The sequence below is a fragment of the Aulostomus chinensis genome, chromosome 15, assembly GCF_037954235.1.
Source record: "Aulostomus chinensis isolate RoL2024-O1b breed Wild chromosome 15, RoL_Achi_v1.0, whole genome shotgun sequence".
NCBI classification, from domain to species: Eukaryota; Metazoa; Chordata; class Actinopteri; order Syngnathiformes; family Aulostomidae; genus Aulostomus; species Aulostomus chinensis.
This window is the reverse complement of record NC_141334.1, coordinates 11,425,001-11,443,380: the sequence shown is the minus strand read 5'-3', so window position 1 is coordinate 11,443,380 and position 18,380 is coordinate 11,425,001. Positions and strand designations below refer to the sequence as shown.

Sequence of the window (18,380 nt, the reverse complement as noted above, 5' to 3'; positions counted from 1 at the left end):
GAATCATCGATTTGCAATGGATTTGTTCAAGTTTTTTGTAAGTGTTGATTCCTGATTAAAAAATAAATAGCTCGCCCAAATTTACAGTACACCTGCATGTAAACAGGATTATTAGCGGTAAATTATTGTCTTTACAGCTTAGCTTTTAACTTTGCGATAATACTGACATTTTCAAGAACAAAGGCAATTAACAGACTGAGGCAGAATATTGGTTGCATGGAAACTTCGAGGTTTCTACAGTTGCCCACAATGATCACTTCAGCAATTCACGCTTTTGTTGTTTTTGTCTTCACAAAAGATGGAGATCAGTAAAAGAACCTTCTTATTGTTCATCACAAGAAAAGCAAGGGCCTCATATCCTTCCTACCTATAGGAGTTCCCACTCCGTAGCCCTTGGAGTCGATGAGACCTCCGATCTGTGTGAGGTTGCAGTTTCTCTGGCTGATGTACTCGATGCTGGTGGACTCCATCAGCATGGCGTAGTCAGTGGTCAGGACCCTTGTGATGCCCTCCCTGTTGTTCTTAACCAGCGCGGTGTTCTTCCTGCTGCTCATGAATGCCCACATCTTCTCATAGGTGGAGATCTTTGATTTCTATCAAAAGAGCCACAACGGCAAATGTTATTGGGAACAGTTGAAGCATTTGAACTTGAGCTTGACCCCGTTGACTAGGTCGGTCATCCGCCAAGCCGATGGGGAACTATATTTCATGAGCAAATACATGTATAACAGCAGATGTGTGAGACTCCTTGAGTGTGCGTGTGTGTGCGTGTGTGTGTGTGTGTGTGATTCTCCTTGCTCAGTCAGAGAAAATGGGACAGCTGTGCTCTAAATCTCCTCCAGCTGATTCAATTTGTTCGAGCCATCAACACAGCCTGCTTCTTCCTATCCCAGCAGCCGTAATCACTGGCTGCAATCTGGGAGGATAAAGCCCTACAAGGATCACCCCTGCTGAGCCACCAGGATGCACGGAGAGTGGGTGGCAGAGGGGGATGGAAGTGACAGCCCTGCCCCCGGATACAAAATATAATATAAAAAAATCAGCAAACTAGTGCTTACATCCTAAAAACACATGCATCTTTTCTACACACTCACCTCCTGATTAATCTACACACACTTTCAAATTGCCCTTATCATTCTTGCATTTTCCTTTTCCTTTTCCTGGGCTGTTTGGCAAAAGATATGTGGAGCAACTGTTGGGACCCTTGTAATCATCTTTGTCATACTTGAAGACAAACAGCACAGTGTTGCGCAAATTTACTCAGCTGAACAGAAAAGGGAGCAAATTAACACACAACCAGAACTGAAAACACACTCTTAAGACCACTGAGTGACCAAGGACACAGGAAGTTTGATTCATGATGGAAAAACAGTGTCATCGGGAACCTTCAATAATTTATGACTCATTTGACTGTGCAAATATAAAACCTTTTCACAGCAGACTTTATTCTTGTTGCACTGTGGACTCTCCCTTTCTAATTCCACACACACTTCTACATTAGCATGAACTTTTCTGCTGTGATTTGGTTACAAGTAACTTCAAGAGGAGCCGACAGCGGCCACACCTTAAAGAAGGTCATGGTGGATCCATCCCTCACTGCCCCGTATTCAATCCTTGTTTGTTTGGCCAGGTCATCGGCTGAGTCGATGGGCGCGTCCATTCGTTCCACGGTGAGGAAGGCGGCTAGGTTAGCCGTATAGGAGGAGATGATGATCAAGGTAAAGAACCACCAGATACCTCCAACAATACGAGTGGACAGGGCCTTGGGCATCAGCTCTGAGCCTGGAAACAAGGGCACGTGCGACATAAAGTTGGGAAAGTCCTTAGAAAGTCCCCTGATCTCAAAAGAATTCCAGCTAAAAGAAAAAGTAACACAATGAAAAATAAGATTCTTCCAAAGCAAACCTAAAATAAACTTCACAGATGGATTTAATCAAGAGCTCCAGTGAGATTCTCATCGCCGCTCTGAAAGATGGCCATCCTTTTCATATAGTCACTACCTCCTCGCTGTAGTGTCACAAAAAAAAGATCTTTGTGAACAAATATAATAGAACAAGAAATACAAATTACAAGAACTGAATGTGGCCGATGACAGAAAGCAAAATATAAAGGAAAATGAAGGAATATATCATTCTCCAAACAAATTAATGAAACATAACAACGAAACTGAATGAGCATCATGTTTTATCTATGGCTGTCCTGGCAGAGGAAAGAGGCAATGAGAAAGATGAATGCGACCCAAGAATGCATTCATCACATTTATTGCATGGGTTTTTTGGAACACGAGTGCCTTTAAAAAAAAAAAAAAAAAAAAAAAAACCTTTTCCAGGGCCAAGTACAAAAAAACCCATGAATTTTGTTTGCAAGGTTAAAGGATTTACACTCAAATTTAATGGCCTCTTCACCGGCTCATGCTGCTTTCCTTCATGTTTCATGAAAATTGGCTCGTAGATTATCTCTAATCCTGCTGATGGACAGAAAGATAAACATAAACTGCTATTTATTGTAAAAGACAGGGGGTTTGATCTAATTGCTATACAGAGGTTTCTGTCAGGCACAGCATCCCACTGAAAGCTTGGGGTAAATTTAAACCTCCACACACACACACACACACACACACACACACACACACACACACACACACACACACACAAACTCATGTAACATCACAAAATCTGCCTTAGCTTGTTAACAGGTAGAAAGACATGAAGTGAAATATTTAAAGCTAGAAAGAAATCACTGAGTCAGTGCAAACCTCCGCCACGGCAAACTTTTGGCCCTTGGCACTCGGGCCCTTATTAAAGCTGCATGCACTCATGGGCAGTCCCTCACCCTGCCACGCATTTCAGAATGTGTGGCTGCTCCACAGAGGCAGACAGTTGGACAACCTTTGTCTTGTTAATTTGAGATTTGGTTCACGCATTAGAAGGATTACATCTAAGTGTAAAACACATGGTATTTCCTGCTGCCATCGGGTGGCGCTATGACTTGTCTGTCCCAAAATTCAATGCGTTTTTTTCTTGGCCTGTACCAAAGTACAATCTTCCAACAAGTTTGCTGAAAATTGGCCGCACAGTTTTTGCGTAATTCCGCTGACAGTCAGATAAACAAAGAAACGCCACCTACAGCGTAACCTCCTCAGGAAGAAGTAATGATGAAGACATGACAAAGCTGGGATGGGATGAAATATACAATTTTGATGATGATACTTCGGTTATATTGACAGACATCAGGGATCCAAAGAGACCTGAGCTGAACGGTAAAGCTACATCTGCTGCTGTTTGTTTCAGCATTGTCAAAAGTGGAGTAAATGTCACAACATTCCATTGACTTGAGCGCTGAGAGTCGGTTTGATGTGCCGCCCCATCAGGCCTGTCCAAATCTCTGCCTGGAGGGAGACAACATCCCCGTGAAGTGCAATATCATTCTAATAACTGAGTGAGTTCGCAGGCTGTATCTACAGGGCATTCACTGTAAATAGGAAATCGTTTAGAATTTAAAAGCTCAGATAAGACTGTCAGTACAGCGTTTTTTTTGCTGCACAGGGAATCTTAGCTCCCTATTAGTAAGCTTTAGAACTCACAACAACAGATTTATGTCCCACTCGCGGGGAAAGAGGCAATAAGTTGTATGAACAACACTGATATACCGTATTATCCCCATGTTGTCAAGCAGTCCAAAATTAATTTTCCGCTCCTTTTTAATTGATTTTATTGATCTCTGTTTAGATCTCCAAGTGTCTCTCGCTGTTAAATGTGCTGCTGTGTTCACTAGCTAGTCACTTGAAAAAGAAGAAGCTGAAAAGAAGTTCAGTTGCAGGCTGTAGAGCTGAATGAGCTACCAGGAACTGCAGACTCGGTTTAAAATGCAATCACACGTGTCACATTTCCATAACACTGGTCACATGATCCATTTGTGATATAATTACCTTGCCGCATGAGAGCCCCGACGCCAAACCAGAAACTGTTGAGTAAAGTGAAATTGTTCTGTATCAGGGTGGAGGATGGGTTGCATGGGTGTGGGTTGTACCACTCGTATGGAGTGAACCTGGAAGATAATAAAAGAAAAGAGAGAAGAAGAGATTAAAGGGAATCCAGACATCAAAAGGAAGGATCTAAATAAGTAAACCCCCTTCTGGACACCGGGGCTAATTTGCAGGAAGGTGGAAACACACTGGTCATTAACTTGGCATCTTGTTCTTCCTCCATCTACACTTCAACTTCATTTGCATTTGAATTCTCATTACCAAAATACTCCATTTGACAGGTGCAACCCACCGACACTTTTATGCACTATTTGAGTTTGAGGTGAAGAATAAGCTCACGTCTACTCCCTGACAGCATCGCTGACAGCTGACGGGCAGCTACAGGGGTACCCTCGGTCAGCTCAGAACAGTGTTGCGAAGATGAGAATTTGACTGACGTACAGTTAAGCCAAATAATTCAGCTGTCACCATCTATACATCCTGCGGTAGATTACATGTCATCTCATCGTCATCATCAATCTAGGCTCTTACCTGGCAATCACAAACAGCACACAGCTGACACCGGTGCAGGCTAGCAGAACGTACATCCAGATGTCCGGCGACAGCGGATTAAGGAAGGAGAATACACCCGGGTTGGTGCCATTAGGTTTACGGTACAGGATGCTGATGCCTAGGGTCATGAAGGGCTTGGAGAAGTCAATAACTTTCTCTCTAACGTAGGTGATAGTCAAGGGGGCCACGGCCAGGTCTGCTACCTGGAAACACAAAGAAATGAGATACCAGTGGTAAAACTGTGACTGCTGAAAGGGACATTTTTCACCCTCAGTGAGTTTGGGTGGCAATGATTGATACGAGCCAAAATTATTTGAATTGTTCCAATATTGAGTGAAATTACTATGGCCGACAGCCATGGAACGGCTGCGACGTAATGATACTTGGCAAATGTCCGCATCTAAGTTTGTTTACTAAAAGTGCTTGTTTTTACCACCGACAGGCTCAGATTATTACTTCCTCTAGGAGCTGATCAGATTACCAAGTAGGTAACGATTTCACTGCTGTTTGTCAGCCTCTTAGCAGAATTACACGGTGTAAATTTCTTTCTCTTGTTTACAGAAGTCAGTTGCAGCATTTAGTTGCTCTGCAACGTGAAGGAACATCTGTAAATACTTTTATTTCCCGAGTCATGACTGAACATTCATCTGATTTCACTGTGGACAAGGTATTTTAATGCGATGGCTAAAAAATACTGCAATTCCCCTTTCATAAGCTTACACAAAATGATTCCATCCATTTGCCCAATTTCCAAATATGCAAAAATGAGCTTGTTAAATATGTGTGCTCCTCTCTAAAGAGGACGGAATGCTACAATAATGAAAAGGCTGCAAAATTTAATACATTTCCCTCAAGGCTGGTAATAGAATATGAGAACAACAGACTTACAGCAGAAATTATATGAAACAACATTTACATATTGATGCTAATCCTCTGTTTATTTAGCTGGCGGCTGTAACACGTGATTATGTTTCTGCTACGGCGATGAGATTCTACTGGTCTGTGAGCGCTTTATGTTAATATCCTCGAGGTGTTGAACTTAGTTTTCAAGAGAGTTGATTCTGAAAGAGCAGTGTGAGTTGTGTGTGATGGTACACGAATAGGTCACGAGGGCGGCTGCATTCATGAGTGCAGGAAACAAGAACCCCTGCAGCGTAGCAACTCACGTGGTCAATCAGCTCGCGGACCATCCCGTTCCACTCTCCTTTGTCATTCTGGGCTCCGTATTTCCCATCAGCCACCAGTCTGACTTCATAGGTAAACCCCAAGATGTTAGAGAGCTCTTTCAGGAGGTCCAGGCAGTAGCCCTCGAAGCGATCATTCCCCACTAGCTCCTTATCTGACTTTTTATACATCACGTATGGATTTTCCTGCAGCACAAAAGAAAATATTGTATTTCACCATTTTCAAGGCCAAGTCAATTCTTTTTGTTATCTGAGCATTCAAGGCTAATATATATGTGTGTGTTTGTGTTTGTGTGCGTGTGCCTAAACAGCAAGTCCTGTTCTTTTGAATCACTGTATGTGGATATTCAGTGACTCTGATGACTGAAAATCTCTTTGTCACCCGACCCCTCCTTCTCCTTGTGCCCCCTGTTGTGCTTCCATCTCCATTCTATACATCCCATATGTACTCCCCTCCTTCTCCCTGTGCTGTCCTCTGTTTAACCTTCCTCCTCACCAGAATGGTGGTGACAATAAGAGTCCTGTTAGCGAGAGAGTCTGTCACATTGTTATTCTTGTCTCGGTTGGACTTCTCCATCAGGTTCATCCCCCGGTACGAGTTCCACATAGCAATCTGAAAGGGAGAGCGTGGTTTTAAATGTGTTTAACCACAGATCCTGCTTTGATAAGAACCATATGACGATATATCTGATACTGTCTTTTGAAGTGACTATGGAAGACGACATCACAGTGCTATTACAGCTGCATTAATGAGCACTGACACCAGGAAGGACACGCACATCTCTGAAAACAAGTATACAGATCCTTGTCTCAACTTGAAACCGCTCCAACGCATTGCATATTAATCATATTTTCTGATTCATCGAACAGAAAAATGAAAAAGGAGTATAAAGGTTAAGAGACCCAACACTCCTCACTGGCTCATTTCCAACATCCAGCTTTATTCATTGTTCTAAAACATTTCTCTTTGCTCCGATGGGTCTGGGCAAGCTGCCACAAACTTAATTTTGTGTACAGTGGATGTGGAAATGAAGCTTCAAATTGAGCTGCTGATTGTTCACGTCAGGTCAAAGTTTACGGAGATTCTGACACGTTGTTACCGTGCTGATTTAGCTGATACCAATCCCACTTAAGCATCAAACATACTGCACGGCCCGAAACACAAAGCTGTGTGTTTTTTAATATGTAAATAAAAAAATGTGACAACACAATTGTAGTTATGCTGATGTTTTGTAATTTGTGTCTGGGGGAAACATCTGTTAACACTGTCATCTCATTCCTCTTAAAACACACATTTTTTTTCCCCCCTGAAGGATTTGGAGACCCATGCCGGCAGGGACGGTCGGGTTGACGAAGGGCAGGATGAGACAGTGCCGGAGGGGATAGAAGACCACACATTTGCCCTCTACACTGTGAACAGTAACTGTGAATCAAAGTGTGCACTCTATCGGACCAACTGCTATAATCCAGACAGTTATCAGATTGGATCAGGCGTCTGACAGCTGGATTTTGACCCATTCAAATCCCCTCACTGCTAAAGAGCTGAGCAGAGGTCAAAGGCACTCATGACACTGATGCAATACCGTTAAGTGCATTAAATGACCCGGCGTCTTTGTTAATAAGGCAATATTTGGAGCTTTTCTCCTCTGGTGATTCCATCCCCTTTGGTTAAATTTAGCCCGACACAAAGGCCCATTCATTCCGTCACAAGAGAGGATGAGTGGTAGCGAACGCATCAGTGGCTCTTGTTAAAATGAGCTGAACTGGAGGTATAGTCTTATTTTTCAGAAAAGAGCCACATGGGATTAACTATTGTAAAACACGATTTCACTTCTCATTACGTTCTATCTAACGCTGCAAGTCCCGAAGATAGTGTGCTCACTCATAACCTTGCAGAAAGTCTATATCTTCAGTGTGGCACTTTTGCAAGGGTCTACTCGGTACAGGAGGCCATAAATCTGTCTTATCTTTGGACACAGCAGATGAGAAACACGGTGAATGGTTTGGATTTAATTAATTGTATTGTCCTCGGTCTTAAAGATAAATGGACAAAGTAAGCGCTCTTTTTTTTTGGAGGTGTGGAGGGTGTTTTGGTCAGAGATCGTAGGGTTTAATAATTTGACTCAAGTTGTATGCTGTGCCATAGTAATATTTGTTGAAAATGGCTCTGTGAAATAAAACTGTACTGAGAGTCTAGTAATAAAGTGATCTCACCGAGCCGATGAAATCAATACTAAAATACAGGGGAGGACGACCTCAAGCATGCAGTCATCAGCTTTTAAAGTCAGGAATTTACTGTGCATAGCTTTGCTGATTTACCGTGCATGGCAGACCAGCTCTGGACAACAAAGCGCGGGAATTCATTCTCGTGAGGTGGAAGTAAAAATGCTATCTATGAATCCTAGTACTCGCCTACATCTAGTGCCCAATCAAACTGTGAGAAGGAGCAAGAGATGTGTAAACCACGCTGAGATAGATATGAGAGGAAAAATTGTTTTATGTAATTTATGTGATTTATGTGATGTGCTTGAGAGGAGCCTTTAAGGGCTAAACTTATTGAATGTAATTAATATCATAGAATAAATCGCTCCTACCGCACCTTGACAGCTCCTGCCTGCCTGCAAATCTGTAGGCCTGCAGAGAAGAACTTTGATAACTCCTGAGAGGAAAGTCTGGAGAGATAATTCAGCTCAAAATGCAATTATTCGCTCATCAAATCGCTGGTGTAATAATAAGAGAGGATGTAAAGTTTGTGAAACTGGCATTTTAGGATTTGTAGTATATTTGAATTTAAAGGAGCGATCTCAGAACCCGTCAGCTATGCCTGATGTTTTAGCCCCTAAGAATAAGGGCCAGTATTTCAAGGTTCAGTTGGAAGCTAGCAGACATCCGGTCCAAGACTTCCTTGTTTGGTCTGCTGCTCATTGTTAATAGTCGGTATAGCAACTGGAGACATTTGCATCGAGTTGACGGACGATGAATATGAGCAGATTCTCTCAAAAGTAGCCAGTTTAGACTCAGTTAACAGTTTAAAGCCACTAAGACGACTTTCAAAAGCCATTTTTCTGACCTTGCATTCTGGACAATATGTTCCCCCTCCTTTGTGCTCCACACAGACTGTTTACTTGGACGCAATCGTGGTCCACTGAAATGTGATTGGTCAAAGCAAACGAAACAGAAACCAGAAGCTTCCCTGTCCTGACATTCTCTCCCTTGACTACAGATTCTGTATTTATATGCAGAATCTGTTTATAGAGATTACTTGTAAACTGGCCCCTGTGTCTATTAAAAGCCATCATAGGAAATGTGTGCGCTCCTCTTGCAGTGAGACTTGATGCTCGATTTAATCTGCCTGTCTCTTCTGCTAACAGGATTCCTCTTGGCTGCATGTCAATTTATATGATTTCCATTATGGTATGTGGAATATCAAGCGCATTATAGATGGACTGAGGAGTCTCCGAAGTCACTTATTTCTGGTCATTTGCTACTTCTCATGTAGGTTTTGCTCTGTTTACACAAGCAAAGTAGTCTACTATTCTTTCTTCTGCCACTGTTGGGAGAGTTTTGCCATGTGTCAGAACAATGCCTGGATCCAAACTGAATTGTCAAATACTTGACATTGCTGTACACAAAATCAGCGAAGAGAAACAAGGTTGACAAGGCAGGGAGCAGGGAGGTGTTTGGCATATAGAGTGAGAGGAGGGAAGAGGCACGGAAAAAAGGCTTTGACCACACAGGGCACTGGCACCAACCTTGATCCACCTTTTTGTGAGGCGACTTCCGCCCTCCATTACACCCTTTCAAAAATGTAAAAAAAAAAAAAAAAAGGGGGGGGGGGCAACATGAGCACAAAAATAATCAGTCACGCAGCATTACTCATATTTATTACCAAACAAATCTTAGTACAATGATAATTGAGTAGACGGATGATAAGCATCTGTTTGTCAAACACATACACAGACACACACGCGTTTGGCACTCCTTAATGGAATGAATCAGCCATCACGGAAGCAGCATGAGAGTGTTGTAATTGGTTGTTTCAGGCCTCTGTGCTCACCCTGGCAGTGCCGTCCTCTTTGAGGCTGATGATGTCCAAATCAAAGTCCCTCCTCAAGCCATCTGTCTTATTAAGAACAATGTGCCCTGTCAGTCCATCCCACTGAGCCTATGGAGAAGAGATGCAGAGAAAGACAGAAGTTAGAGACAGAGAGTCTCAGATGCCATCTGAGGTCCTTATATGTGCAGAGCTTAAATCTCAGACTCCCAGGAGGAGGGAAGTGAAGGAGATTGAGACATCACTGTTAGGAGGTAGGTAGAAAACTCACTGATCATAAAAGCTGAGTGCTAGAAGGTGTCTCAATGTTCCTCTGTAAGAGGATGCCATCACCATCAACAACAGAGGACAATTTACTGAAGCTGGAGCCCATCAGCGAGCAGTTACTATTATGGAGACGAAAAGTGGGCTCAGCTGAGCTTCATAATTGCCTGTGCACATATCGTCAACAACGGCGGGAAAAGCGAACTCAAAGCCAAATTTGCATTTACACAATCATCAAGTGCAGCAGGAGGAGGAGCTTCCACAAGAGCTGCCTATGATGCAATATGGCAAAGTTGGTACAGCACTGAGTGTTAAGTGCATATTAATATGTTAATTAATTAAATTCAGTCAATATGTTATTTCATTATTTTGATCAGGCATCATTTAGTTAGGTCATTTACGTTGAGTCAGGGCCTTAAGGGGGCAGCCAAGTTCAGGTTTGGGGGCTTTTTGGGTCTGTTGTTGTTATTAGGCATAGACACACTACACACTAAACTGTAGCTGCACTGACCCTTTTTTTCAATTAAGGAGTTAAAATGTCATCTGTGTCCTGATGATTCTCTTATCGGAGAACATTCACGGGTGAAGTGGCCCCAGCAAAGAGTTTCAATGTCCACAAGGTTATTCAATAGGCTTTTTTTTTTGTGTGTGTGTTCCTCGGTGACCACTCCCCGGCTAAAACACCAGCATAAGACGAGGGGTTCTTCAAGGATACATCCTGGGACATCTGTTGTTCAGCTACCATATGCTGCTACTGCACCGTTATACAGGAGCACATGGGATAACAATTTCATAGTTGTGCCAGTGATATCATGTGTGTCATATTGGTCAAATAACCATGTCAAAGTCTCCTAAATTCTTGCGATTGAAACAAAGTGGAGGTTTTAATTGTTGGAGCGAAGTACCACCGAGAGCGAGAGAGACATTATGCACTACCTTAGAATATCTAGCACAAAACACGAAGTTCCAAGGGAAAACTAGATCCTAGAACCTGACTTGAATTTTGAATCACATATCAGTAATGTCACTAAATTGCCTTTCATTCTATTAGAAATATTGCCAAGGAACAATTGTTTCTCTCCCAGGCAGATAATGAGAGAATTACGAATGCTTTTATCACTAGCCGGCTTGATTGCTACAGTTCTCTCATAACCTGAATCCATTCCTAGAGAAATGAACACTTCTGCTTGTTGCAACTTTGTTACAGCTCACCCAACCCTGCAATTGGCAGACCTTGGAACGTCTGGCTGTACTCAATATGGCCCTATAGACCAAGGCGGAACTAGATGTGAGCTCTCCTCCCATGCTTGACTCCAGGCGTGAGACCCAGTCTCCCCCTTCCTGCAAGACTCACGCCTAGGAGACGCCTACATATCAAGGTCCATGACAAGAACTTCGGGGGTGTGATGTCTTTTTGGGTAACTATTTAAAATCTGGAATAGACCCCCCCCCCCCCCCCCCTCCGTTTAAATTTCTCTGGCATTTGATGATATTAAAAAAATGAAAAATGGAAAATGGAATTTGAACAATCTTGTCCAAATAGACACAGAATATTACATATAACAAAAGCCAGAAGAAAGCGAGAACCCAGTAAATATGCAGGTATTAATTTCAGCCGTTGAAATAACAACTGTGTCCTCATCCCCAACTACATAGAAAGAATTTTTTTGAATCTAGTGTTGAGTGATACATTCCTGGTTGTTGCAATAAAAAAAAAAACCTCTTATCAATGATGAATAGCACGGGACGACAGATGCTTCAAAAGGATGGGCGATGGAAAACACAACGAAAAGCGGAAAAGGAAAGAGACACCGAGATGCAAAGGAAAAAAAGAGCGAGGGGGGCGGGCAGCAGCATGAAGAGAAAAATATGAGTGAGGGAATTGAATGATAATGTTTCTTCTCCATGGCAGGCAACGGTCCTCTGCTGGATTTAAGACTTAGAACAGATCAAAACACTCGTGCATCAAAGGCCTTCCGTTTCTGTCTGTAGGCATCAAGTCTGACAGTCGGACCAGGACCAGGCCAAAAGCTTTCAACTTAGAGGTACATGAATACCGGATATTTTCCTGTTGTGTATTTTTTTTAATTTTTTTTTTTTAGGCAAACCATGGCCTGTCAAAGGGGGCTAATAAAATCTTATATCTCTTACATTTTCAGACATTGAGGTTTGGTCAATTTTATGCTTGCAACAGAAGCCTTACATTGGAAATTTGAGAGGCTTTGCTTGCTCATAAAGCTGTTAAAAAAAAATAAAAACACAACATCATAAATGTAGACTGGTCACGCCAAAAAAAATATCATCTCTAGTCATCCTGCTAATATAATAGTGTTTTATTTTTTCATTCTCTGTGATCCAGGATGCTGACACTGACCTCTTTGAAGAGGTTCATGAAGCGCGGTCCGAAACGCCAGGGTTTATGGCGGTGACACTGCAGGGAGCTCACAGTCATCTGAGTGGCCCGCTGGGAGGCAACAGTAACCATGAATACAGCATCATACATCAAGGCTGCGTCGGTCTACAAAGAAAATAGAAAGACAAGGATGTCACTGATGGAGGCGCCATGCAGTACACAATTTGAAGGGAGAGTCAGCATCTGTAATCGATTCATCAGCTGTTCTGCACAATGCTGGTTCTGGAAATAGGAATCAAATACAACAGCAGTCCAGCCAAACAACAACAACAACAACACAACATGCTCTGCTTCTGAAGGTTTCTGTCCCTCTTCCTCGTCCTCACCACAGCAACGTGATTGAAGTGAAATAGAAAGACTGTTGCAGATATTGTCTCATTCACTACCTCGACATTGGAACATTGCTAATGACTACGATGATGTGTTGCACAACGTGTGGCAAACCCTTACAATAACCTGCGTGAGTGATGCAGATGGGTTGGCGATGAAAACTGGAAGCTCCATATTCCTCCTCTAAACATAATGTATCAGTTGCTTCCACACAGACGGACGAGCTACGACTGAGCTGTTGGTGTAATTATGTCACTGCAATAATGTTATTTTCACTCCTGGCATTCAGACATCGCATTTTATGGGAAACAAGCACAGTGGTTATTGTCTCCACTTTGACAATAAACATCCTCTGACCTCAAATGCAAACAACTAAATTACAATAAGCAACAAGAATTCTTCTAAATCAAGAGAAAATGGAAGTTGGACGCAATGGGACGCAGCTGTAATCTTTTGACTGGATAACAGAATAAAGCGTGGATGTAATGACGGAACAAATACAGCTTTTTATTGTGAAACTTCAATAAAGAGGTCAGCAGACATCTGCAGATTACAATGGTATTAAATTATGAATTTAGCACATACGTTTCTTCACTGGCTTTCAACAGCACAGTTGTGTGTGATGTTAGTGACCTAAAATTACAAAACAATAATAATAATAATACATAGCCTACAGTCATTATGCCATCCATCAAGCCACTCTCCTGTTTGGGACCCTGCAGTCTCTCCATGGCCCATTTATCCATAGTGGAGGCCACCCATGGGTCATCTATGTTCAACAGTCTGAAGCCTGTCATGTTGACGCCACTGTAGCGGTACGGCTCCAAATCCAAGGCAAACAAATCCTGTATAGACAGAGAGGAGATGAGGAACAGGGGGTGTGTGTTCATACCATAATGAGTGTGTGACACAGAAACATTGGGAGACAAATTTGTTTGTTGATTACTGTGCATGATTTTTTTTTTTTTAACAAAACCAGTTGATGAGCGCACAGACGGTGTTCTTCTCTCATTAATTGGTATGAATCTGTGGTGAGAATGTGTTTCTCACGCATCTGAGCTCACTCCTGCTGCTGTTTCCTTTCTTATTTTTGTGTCTCTTAACTTGCAGTTCAAACTCTCGTTTTTATTTGAAAATGATGTCCATCCGTTCATGGATGACGGTGGCGGTGGACATCAGACCTGTGCACGTGCTTAAAACTTCAAACTGACTCAGTTTCTATTAGACACCCGTGTGTATGCGCAGTTTTATTAATCTGATCAAAGTATATGCGTATGCACATTTCTGCCTGCGTGCAAATACACAGACTTTCATGAATCTGGCACCTGATGTCTCACATAAAACAAGATGAGTTATACATTTTGTTGGAACTCACCAAAGTGGTGAAGAAGAAGTGATAGTACTCAGTCATCATCCCCATAGATGAAAGCTGCAGGAAGAGAAGAAGAATTCATGTAATAAAAGAAAATGCCAGGCCATATGGCCGGTATAATGAGCTCTCCAGTGCAGCAACTACAGTCTCACTTCTTTAAGAACAAAATGATTTCACTTGTTATTTCTCCATTTCATGGTGCACATTTTACAGTGCATTGGGTTCATTTAATTTGTATAAGATCCAAAACTGAGCCCACTGGGGACCAATAAGGACAAAAGGTAGCTGTGAATCACTGCAGTTATTAATGCACCTTGGAACAGTACTCCATCGGACATACTGCCTGACGACGTGAGAAGGGCTATCTAGAGCGTAAACATCAGGAAGGCTGCGGGACCAGATGGGATTACGGGTCCTGAGAGCCTGCGCTGACCAGCTAGCACCAGCATTTACAGCCATCTTCAACCTCTCCCTCTCACAGTGCCATCATCCCCGCCTGCTTCAAACAGTGCGTCGTAGTCCCTGTCCCCAAGAAAGCTCAGCCCACCTACCGCCCAGTAGCCCTGACATCTTTTGAGCGGCTAGTCAAGAACTTCATCATCTCCTCCTCCGCCGTGGATCCCCTGCAGTTTGCATACCCAATAGATCCGCAGACGATGCCGCTGCCTTCCTGCTCCACACAGCCCTCACCCATCTGGACTCTGGGAGGGGGAATTATGTGAGAATGCTGTTGTGGATTATTCATCAGCGTTCAGCACCATAGTTCCACCGCAGACTGATCTCCTCCTTGTGCAGGTGGTCCTCAACTTCTTGACTGGCAGACCACAAGTGGTTTGTGTGGGCTACCACACTTCATCCCCCCCTCAGCCTCAATACAGGAGCCCCCCAAGAGTGTGTGCTCAGCCCCCTGCTGTACTCACTCTACACCCACGACTGCTTGGCCACATCTGATGACAACATCATTGTCAAGTTTGCTGACAACACGGCTGTGGTGGGTCGCATCTCCATTGGTGACAAGAGAGAGTACACGAGTGAGATCTGCCACCTGGAGGACGGGTGCCAGCTCAACAACCTCCAGCTGAACGTCAGCAAAACTAAAGAAATGATTGTGGACTTCAGCTGGAAGCAACAGAGGAGCTACACCCTGCTCACCATCAGTGGGACACTGGTGGAGAGGGTGGACAGCTTCAGATACCTTGGGGTCAACATCTCAGTGGAGCTGACATGGTTCAAACACATCAGCGTACTGGTGAAGAAGGACGGTCAGCATCTCTTCCACCTCAGACATCCGCGGGACTTCCTGCTCCCCGTCAGGATACTCAAGAACTTCTACACCTGCACCATCAGAGTATCCTTTCAGGCAGTATCATCACCTGGATGGGGAGCAGCTCCTACTTGGACTTCCTCCATCAGGAGGGTAGTTCACTCAGCTGAGCGCGTCATCAGAACCACCCTGCCCCGACCTGCAGGACATTTACATCAAACGCTGGCGAACCAGGGCCACCAAAATCCTAAGAGAGCCCACTCAACCCGGCAACAACCTGTTTTCACTGCTGCCTTCACGGAGACGCTTCCGCTGCCTGAAAGCTAACACCAAGAGGACGAGGAGGAGTGTCTTTCCTCAGGCAATCCGATTCCTCAACAAACACTGACTTTTATTTTCTTCCCCCTACAACTGCACATACAAATCACTTTATATTTATACTCATATTTAGATTCATATATTTCTTGTTTATCATGTATTTACTTATTAGTTGTTTTTTTTACTGTTTTTCTATACTGTTGACGTTTGTTTTGTAGTGAGTAAGCATCCAGAGAGAGACACATAATACTTTTCACTTCACGTTGTACAACGTATGATGCGTCTGTGACGAATAAAGCTCATTTGATTTGATTTGAAAAGACACTGTTGCTGTTACACAACACAAGGAATGGAAAAATTCAAATGTAGTTATACAAGTCATGTATCCAGAATCAGGACTGTAGAGGTTGGTGCCTTCATCAGGCATGTTGGTCTGTTTGGTAAATCATGAGATTACATACAATAAATGAAATTAGCTTCACCCAATTAGGATCAAATGCATAGAATGGACGATACTAAGGACATCTAAACGTGTTATAAAGTCTGGGAGTAGAAAGAAGAAATGGTGAAAAGAAATCAAAGCTGTTCCAGACCTGCTTCAGGAGCTCCGCAGCCATGCGATAGGAACAGTCAAAGATAATGAAAAACTCCTTGTCTTTCTTCAGTTCTTTAAGCAGCGGTCGGGCATCTTGGTTTCCTGGGGTCAGTTGGCGAATCTTGATCTTCAAGTTTAATTTTGCCGGAGCCTTAATCAACTCCTGCATCCTCATTAGACCTAAGAGATGCACAAACAGACCTTGAATTTATCCGCACTTTTGTGTTTTAATCTTCCTCTGCAGGAGGAAGGTCAAAGGTCAGGGTCTGATAAACAACAGGGGAGTTCAGTGTCTGGTGCAAGGATGAATTTTATTTACTTCATAATTAGAACTTGTTTTTCTGAAAGAGAAAACTGCGTTCTTCTAAACATAATCAAAGACAAACTCTTGTGCTGTGCAGCTCCTTCTCTGCATGCACTAAATCCTGTGTCAAAAGTGTGTAATTGTGCAAGTGCTTTTTTTTTTTTTATTGAGTGACATTTCAGGAAAATAAATTTCTGATAAAACAAAAATGGTAAAAGACAGAAAAAAATCCATAAACAATGACATTTCAGCAGTGCCTTTTCATATTGTCTGGGTCGTGGGCGGGGGGTCTACGCGAGGCAGCGCTGGATTTGAGCCTGTCGGAGACGTGGTGTGAAGTCAGAAGGCGCAAATCCTGCTCGTTGTTTGATATGAGTCACTCTGACCCCATCACAGGTTGATGCATTACCACTGTGGTACTACTGAGGTAGCAGAGGCAGACCTCACAATTTTCATTTTGCTTGTAATTATAACCCAGACATACCTATATTCTGAGGTCAAAACAGGCCAGGGGATGTTTTTTTAGGCCTGTAGCAGGAATTAAAATCATTCACGAAAACGAGTCCGCAGTCACGTACGTTAAGAAGCATGCTGCGTGTTTGTCAGATGTCGTATTTACAGTATATCTACATGCAGAGCTATGAAAGATATGGATATGTGATATATGTCCTTATATGAACTCAAATACCTGAACACTTTGTCAGAGTACTTTATTTTTACAGTACTTGAGTAATTCATTTAGTTTTTGCTCTCTACATTTTAGCACACACACCACTGCACTTTCTAATTCTTACATTTTCAAAACATGGTGTTTTTTTTACTTACTTTTCAATGCATTGGAGCAGAAAAAAAATGTTCGTTTTGCATCACAACCGCACAACTTCTAGTGATCCGCGGAACAGCTTTGATGCCATTCAAGTCCATAAATCCGTATAAAATACCCACCAAAAAGAAGTCTTTTCTCCACTTTATAACCTGCTCAACCCTTTTACCGCATCTTTATATTACCTTTAAATCTTGTTGAGTGGCGCACGACAGTCCGGCCTGTTAAATACAAATTAGTTTTGCACAAAAACACTGCAGGAAATCTCCTCCAAAGCTCTTCTTTTATACCTGTGTACATCCTGTAGCCTCTACTTTTCTGCTTGGGTAAAAGAGAAGAATGTCTATCTGTGCTTCTAATTAAGTAACTGTGTGTTTTTCACAATCTCTTATCATGATAAATTATTTTATCTGATTTAAATATTGTATTATTAGTAATCATACATTTCGGATCTTTAATATTGGTGATGTAGCTGAGTTATATTTATAAGCTAGTTAGTGATCTATCTGTTCTGTACGTGCAGTAATGTCTCAGCAGTCCTTATGTTTCAAAGTGATATCACACATTTGGACAGCGAGGAATATAAACGAGGCTTCCTACCGGTGCTATCCTCATACACCACCGTCAGCTTCCTCCACTTGAAGAAGGTGACCACGTCCAGGATGGCCCTGGCGATGGCCGTGTACTCAGGGTAGAGGTTGATGAAGAAGGTGTCTTTGTTGTTCACAGACGGGTGTTTCCAGCGGGTCTGGATGTGAGGGACTTCTAGGGCGTTGCAGATGGACTGAACAGCGCTGACGGAGGAGCTGTGAGAGGGTCCGAACACAGCGACCACCCCGAGAGCAAGCTGGTCGCACACTGGTGGTGGAGAACAACACAGTCAACACAGTTGAGGGTGGTGTGACTCTCAACGCAAAGAAGC

The 18,380-nt window shown here is 42.8% G+C and overlaps 1 protein-coding gene across 3 annotated transcripts in view; it reads right to left on the bottom strand.

Annotated features, from left to right (window-relative positions):
- Nucleotides 1-18,380, bottom strand: part of grik1a (glutamate receptor, ionotropic, kainate 1a) — a 32,432-nt gene that overhangs the window by 4,585 nt on the left and 9,467 nt on the right. For 2 of the 3 annotated variants that reach the window (XM_086225740.1, XM_086225742.1), the window contains exons 3-15: nt 18,059-18,316; nt 16,330-16,511; nt 14,158-14,211; nt 13,457-13,627; nt 12,414-12,557; nt 9,779-9,886; nt 9,474-9,518; nt 6,218-6,334; nt 5,704-5,907; nt 4,517-4,740; nt 3,929-4,047; nt 1,565-1,782; nt 368-593 (exon numbers count right to left, since the gene is read on the bottom strand). In XM_086225740.1, the coding sequence (XP_086081866.1) occupies nt 368-593; nt 1,565-1,782; nt 3,929-4,047; nt 4,517-4,740; nt 5,704-5,907; nt 6,218-6,334; nt 9,474-9,518; nt 9,779-9,886; nt 12,414-12,557; nt 13,457-13,627; nt 14,158-14,211; nt 16,330-16,511; nt 18,059-18,316 (2,070 nt within the window). The remainder of the gene's footprint in view (nt 1-367; nt 594-1,564; nt 1,783-3,928; nt 4,048-4,516; nt 4,741-5,703; nt 5,908-6,217; nt 6,335-9,473; nt 9,519-9,778; nt 9,887-12,413; nt 12,558-13,456; nt 13,628-14,157; nt 14,212-16,329; nt 16,512-18,058; nt 18,317-18,380) is intronic. The other variant, XM_086225743.1, reaches the window with a different exon arrangement.